The sequence below is a fragment of the Otolemur garnettii genome, unplaced genomic scaffold, assembly GCF_000181295.1.
Source record: "Otolemur garnettii isolate 467f Iridium unplaced genomic scaffold, OtoGar3 scaffold00002, whole genome shotgun sequence".
NCBI classification, from domain to species: domain Eukaryota; kingdom Metazoa; phylum Chordata; class Mammalia; order Primates; family Galagidae; genus Otolemur; species Otolemur garnettii.
Window position 1 is genome coordinate 40,990,691 of NW_003852397.1, and position 6,657 is coordinate 40,997,347.

Genomic DNA, 6,657 nt, shown 5'->3' on the forward strand with positions numbered 1-6,657 from the left:
TATAATAAACAGTCTGCAGGGGTTAGAAATCTGGAGGTCTGAGAACTGATTTTGGCTTGAAATGCAAATTTGGTAATCTTTAAAACACAGGTCAATTTAAATAATGCACTGGCATAAAATCAACCAGGGGGTGTAATGGAAAGGGCAAAGGGTCTGAGCCCTCGGAGACCAGGGTTTTGAGGTTTGTCGGGCAGGAGAACAGGAGCAGGAGGAAAGTCAAGGGTTGAGCGAGCTGGCCCAGACCTGGGTCCTGGAAGGAACTCCCTCCCGGAGCCACGGGGCGGTCCTTGGTTGCCGTCCCAGGTGACCTGAGGAGTCACTAATTGCTAGTGCGGGAGCGGGCAAGCCTGGAGAGCCGGGCGTGAAGGGGGTTCCCGGGCCGAGGGGAGAAGGGCAGCGGAAAGAGGGGGAAAAGGAGGAAAGTAGAAAAGGAAGTGTAGGGAGAAGAGGAAAAGGAGGGGCTCTGAGAGCAGCAAGGGGAGAAGGGGAGAAGCGGTGGAAGGAGAGGAGAGACGCGGAGGGAGGGGAGCAGCGGGGATGGGCGGAGTCGCCGCAGCGGCCGGCCGAGGGGCGGGCAGAGGGAGGGGGTGTGTGCGCGGGTCACATGGTCGCGCTGCCCTCCCAGTCAGCCGTCCTCGCCGCCGCGGTGCGCTGGCTGCAGGAAGCCGCCGCGCCGCTGCTTTTGTTGTCAGGGTCCCCGCGAGGAGCGCCTCTCGCCGACCCGCCGTCCTCACTCTCTGCAGCCCGCTCTCCGGCTGCGGGGCCCGGATCCCGGGCGCCCCGCCCGCTCTGCCCATGAGGGGGCCCCGCGACCACCGCTGCTTCCAGCCTGGGGCTGTGCGGCGCTGAGGCGGCGGCGGCGCTGCCCCCTCTGCGGGACGCGGGCGGCCTCGGTCCCCTGCCCGAGGGCACCATGGAGGTGAATGCGGGTAAGAGCCGGGCTGCGGCGGGTGGGGGGACGGCGGAGAGGGCGCTGGGAGCCCGCCTGGGCACTCGGAGGGCGGCGGCAGGAGGTGTCCCCAGGACTAACGGTGCAGGGTGGGCTGCTGAGCGCTCCGTGTCCATCTCGGGCTAGGTTCCCATAGCCCCCCGGGCCGCCCCGCGCCCGCCCTTCTGTCTCCCTGCATAGCCGCAGCGCGCCCAGCGGTGCCCAACCCGGCCCCCCCCTCACATGGCCCGGCCGCGCGAGCCACGTGCGCGCTATGTTTACGTTCAGCAGCGCGAGGGAGCCGGTTGGCTGGGCGGGCGCGTGACGCGGCATTACATAATGATCGCTGAGGCGGTGGCAGCGGGCGGGGACACGTGAGGCCGCTCGGCTCCCTGACCCACATTCCCCGGGGCCGCAGGGACACGTGGGGGCGGGGTCGCGCGCGCGCGCGCAGGCTGGGAGCGCCGCAGCCTCCCGGGTGGCCCCGCCCCTTTGGAACCCTCCGGGCTGTGACGTGGCAGCGATTCCTTCCTCCCCCGCGGGGTTGCACACTGCGGAGGAGCCCGCGCGTGCGCGCCTGCTGGCCCCCGCTGCTGGGCGGTCCTGGGACCAGCGCTGAGCCGCAGTGTCCGGGCCGCCGCCCGCACGTCCGCGAGGTGACCCGAGGTGTGGATTTCGAGCCGCTTGACACCTGGGGATGCTGACGGGCGCATCCTTTGTAGAGCTAGAGGAGGAAGTGCGGGGCTAGGGCTTGCCGCCGGACGGAGGAGGTCCCTGGAGGGAAGCGTGGGGTTTCCCTTGATGGGGGACCCTCGGAGGAACTCCGAGGAGCTTAGCTCTCGAAAAATGCTCTGGATAGCACCGGTCTTTGTTAGGATGCCGCTTCAGTACCGAAAAAAATGATTTCTCTAGGACACGACGTGTCTTAAAAACCCAGTCTTAGAAACAGCTCGAAAATCCCCTCGGGCTGGGGTTTTACGGTAAACGGGTCACACCCCTAGCTAATCATTTAGCTCACGTAGGGTCTGGATGACTCAGGTGACTGGGAGACCTTATATAAGTCTGGCTGTTACTCATTTAAATTAAAAATTTTAAATCTATGAGTCTCTTCCTCTTCCCAAACCTGATCAAGAGGATTTGGCTTTATAAATACCATGTTCCCTTCCCCCTTTTTTCTGCCCCAAATGATGGCCTTTATACATGTGACATTACAGAAGCAGCCAGTTTTCGTTTTTATCTTTTTGAGGTATATGAGCCTCTAAGAATAATGCCTTGATAAAGTAAGTCATCCAGTTGTATTTTAATTACCTGATGCGTTTGCTTAGCCTTTAAGAGTATTTTTAAAAATGTTGTGACTCTATCGTAGAATTAAACTTTCCCTTGAGAGGAATTTAGAGGTTATCAGGTTTATCTTTTTACTACCCAGCCTTTACATTGGGTAGGAAGTTTTTTTCTGGTTTGCGCCTTTGTGGAACCTGATCACGGATACTAATCTTACCTTTTGGAGCTACAAATTGTAAACACTTTTCTGGATGACAGTTGACCATCCCTTCCCCTGGTTCATTTGTTTCAATTTCAGTTCTCATCCCATGTTTCTTGCTCATTGTTGTTTTTTCCTGATCATTCATCATCCTTGTTGTCCTGTGGGATATAGCACCCAGAAGTAAACTGGCCCCCCGAGGAAGTGGTTGGACAATTACCAAGTTCCAAGTTGCCCTCTTCATTTTAGATTCTGCTGCAAATGAATTTTCTGGAAGGCTTATTTATTTATTTTTGGCTTATTGCTTTGCTGACTCACAGTAACCTTGCATTCAGCTAGGACCTTTCATGTGTATTATTTTGAAGCTAGGTTTCATTCATTGTTCACATAATTGCTTGACCTGAAGTGTAGGCATTTTCAATGATTTTTCTTCTGGTTTCTTTGGCGTCAAGTTCAAGGGTGTTGCAAGGTATTACCTAGTATAGTAAGAGGGAGTTTTAAAAAACATTCCCTTTAACTTCCTTCAAATTGTCTTAGACATTGACCAGGGTGGGGTCAAGTTCAGGGCTGTGGGGCACACCTCTGCCCTTCCCTTTAGGTTCATATCAGTTGATAAACACTCACGCAGTGGTCATTTAATCTTACTATCCTGATGCACTGTTTGCTTTCTCCATGACTGATGCAGATATGAAATATTGATGTGTTAGGAGAAATTGACTACACGTTTTTGTCATGGGAAGATTTTGATTTGAGTATACTAAGTTTGTAGAAGTAAAATACAACTCATTGCACTCACATCATAAACATGGCTGTAATTTAATTTTAAAAGTAGAAAAGTATTCCTACACAGTCTATTCTTACCTCTACAAATCTGTAGTCAACAATGTTTTTCTAAACTTGGGAAAAAAATCAGGGCTATAAGAACAAAGAAATCTGCACTTGCGGAGAGAAATAGCAAGATAATGGGAAGAACCAGAGTGAAGTAGGAAGCTGCTTTACTAGTCAGTAGGGTTAAGGAATCCAAAAGGTGGTGTGGAAATACCTACAAAGAAACCACATTAAAAAAAAATGAAGGGGGCGGTGCTTGTGGCTCAATGAGTAGGGCACTGGCCCCATAGACTGAGGATGGTGGTTTCAAACCTGGCCCTGGCCAAACTGCAACAAAAAATAGTCAGGTGTTACAGTGGGCACCTCTGGTCCCAGCTACTTGGGAGACTGAGGCAAGAGAATTGCCTAAGCCCAAGAGCTGGAGGTTGCTATGAGCTGTGATGCCACGGCACTCTACCGACAAAGTGAAACTCTGTCTCTTAAAAAAAAAGAAAAAAAAATGAAGGGAAGCAGGAAGGATAGGGTTAGTTTTGTTTGAACTATTCTAATTAAACTCTCCCAGTATGATGGCAAAATAATAATCACCAATATCTTGTTAAGCATGTACTATGGGTCAGGTCCTTTACATGGGTTCCTTACATTAATTCCATGAAGTAGGGTGCTGTTGCCACCATCTTAATGATGAGGGGCTAAGTAAAATGAAGTTATATAAATTACCTAGGCAAGTGGTAGAGCCAGAATTCGAATCCACAAAGTCTTCTTGGGGTGTACAAACTGTTAATTGCTGTGCTGTGATGGAGTTTAGCCTATATAACCTTTGAAGATTTATGTACAGCTTGGTGTGAAGGACATAGTATGTGGATCCACTTAGTGATCCTTGGTGATATATGTTACACCTGGAGGAAAAGGGCAGGCATCTGTAGAGCTTCCTCATTTCTTTATTCCTCTCTAAAAAAATATTTTTTATTTTTTTTTTTTGAGATAGATAGAGTCTCACTAGTTGCCCTTGGTAGAGTGCTGTGGCATCACAGCTCATTCTTGGGCCTAAGCAGTTCTCTTGCCTCAGCCTCCCAAGAGGCTATAGTCCCTAAGTATCTGGGACTATAGGCACCTGCGACAATGCCCAGCTATTTGTGTGTGTGTGTTGTACTTGTTATTGTTGTTTAGCAGGCTTGGGCTGGGTTCAAACCCGCCAGGCCCGGTGTGTGTGGCCAGTACCCTAACCACTGAGCTGCAGGTGCTGAGCCTCTAAAAAATCTTGCCATCCCAGAACTTGGAAGGCTGAAGCAGGTGGATTGTCTGAGATCAGGATCGAGACCCTGTCTCTAAAATATAGCTGGGCGTTGTGGTAGGCGCCTGTAGTCCCAGCTCCTTGGGAGGCTGAGGAAAGAGAATCACTTGAGTCCAAGAGTTTGAGGTTGTTGTGAGTTAAGACACTCACAACAAGTAAGATTCTATCTCAAAAAAAAAAAAAAAAATCATGTTGCCAGTCAAATTGTTTTTTTCCAGACACTAGATTGCACCTTGGCCTCCCTTCTGCAGTAATGAAGACAAAAATACTGTTTTATAAAATAAGTCTTATTTATTTTTTTGTCACACCATTTAAACAGACATGTCTCCTTGTCTGTTTTGTTTTTTTTGGAGACAAGAGTCTCAAGCTGTTGCCCTGGGTAGAGTGCTATGGCATCATAGCTCACAGCATCCTCCAACTCCTGGGCTCAGGTGATCTTGCCTCAGTTTTTTTTTTTTTTCCTATTTTTAGTAGGGACACATCTCCCTCAGTCTGGTCTTGAACCTGTGAGCTCAAGCAGTCCACCTGCGTTGGCCTCCCACAGTGCTAGGATTATAGTTGTGAGGCAACATTCTGGCCCCTTGGTTGTTTTTTTTTTTTACCTTCTTGATCTCTGCCCCATTTAGTGTGCTTCTCAGTAGTTCACAGTCATCTGTGTGAAACATAGCTCACATTAACACTATTTCCCCAGGTGGTCTATAAGGCTTTTTTTTTTTTTTTTGCAGTTTTTGCCCAGGGCTGGGTTTGAACCTGCCACCCCTGGTATATGGGGCCAGTGCCCCACCTTTGAGCCATAGGCACTGCCCTATAAGGCTTTTTTTTTATTGGGGGGGAGCATGTTGTTCTTTGGAGCCCTGACACATAGGACTCAGTTGGAACTGGAGTGCTTCAATTAGGTTTATTCTACTATTCTGTGAGTAGGAAGCATCAATAACCCACCTCTAAAATGAGGAAACTGGGTACAGATAGCTCAGTGGTTAGGATGCTGGCCTGGGCCTGCTAAAATAAAAATAAAATAAAATGAGGAAACTAAAGTTCTTCGGTGGTAAAGCTCCTGTAGTGTTCTAAGTCACAAGGCAAAAAAGATAGTCATGATTTGAAGTCAAGCATACTTTCTAGGTTGGTTGGCATTGAGAACAGGAGCTTTTAAATGATGCAGAAGCCTAGAAAAAGGGGCAAGAAGATCCCAGTATATGCAGGAACAAGTAAGTGCTTCTCTGTAGTGCAAAATTGGGTATCAACATCTGGCTTGTCTAAAGTTGACCACTGGGTAAGCCCTTGCTTGGCAGCTGGGCCCAGCTCCAGGGTCCTTTTCAACTAAAAATAGAGAAGGCTCTGCCTCAGCTAATTTTAGCTCAAGGCATCTAAGAGGTACATTCTGCCTGTTTTTGGAGGTGTTAGGACTTGCTGGTTTGGGAATTTTACCTTTTTTGTATTATCATCAAAAACTATGTGGGCAAAAAGGACTTTAATAATCTCTTACATGAACACCATTTCAATTTCTGTAATAAGCAAGATACTTTCATTTTATAGAAGATGACTCAGGCTTAGATTGAAAGTGACTTGCTTGCTCAGGTCCTCTACCTAAGAAATAATAGTTTGGGCCAGGCACAGCGGCTCACACCTGTTATCCTAAACAGTTAGAGAGGCCAAGGCCAGGAGGATCACTTGAGCTCAGGAGTTTAAGACCAGCCTGAGTAAGAGTGATACTCTGTCTCTACAAAAGAAAATATAAAAATAGCTGGATGTGGTGGTGTGGGGCTGGTAAGTCCCAGCTGCTTGGAAGGTTGAGGAAGGATTCCTTGAGCCCAGGAGTTTGAGGTTGCATTGAGATATGTTGATGCCACAACACTCTAGTCCAGGGGTCCTCAAACTTTTTAAACAGGGGACCAGTTCACTGTCCCTCAAAGCATTGGAGGGCTGGACTGTGGGCCCTGGGACGAGTCGGCTGCTAAGCAGGATAGGCAGTGGTGGCAAAAACACCTGGCAGGCCGGATAAATGTCCCAGGCGGGCTGCGTGCAGCCTGCAGGCCTTAGTTTGAGGACACCTGCCCTAGTCAGTATGTCAGAGCAAGACACTCAAGAAAAAAAAGATAGTACAGTACAATGTCTGTAGTTGACTACCTGCTT

General features: G+C 49.2%; 1 protein-coding gene across 1 annotated transcript in view; it reads left to right on the top strand.

The window, feature by feature from the left end:
• The first annotated feature begins 599 nt into the window (after positions 1-599).
• The window catches only part of NR1D2 (nuclear receptor subfamily 1 group D member 2), a 34,839-nt gene continuing 28,781 nt past the window's right edge, over positions 600-6,657 (top strand). The window contains exon 1 of the mRNA XM_003781745.1: positions 600-929. Coding sequence (XP_003781793.1) covers positions 914-929 — 16 coding nt within the window. The 5' untranslated portion in view covers positions 600-913. The remainder of the gene's footprint in view (positions 930-6,657) is intronic.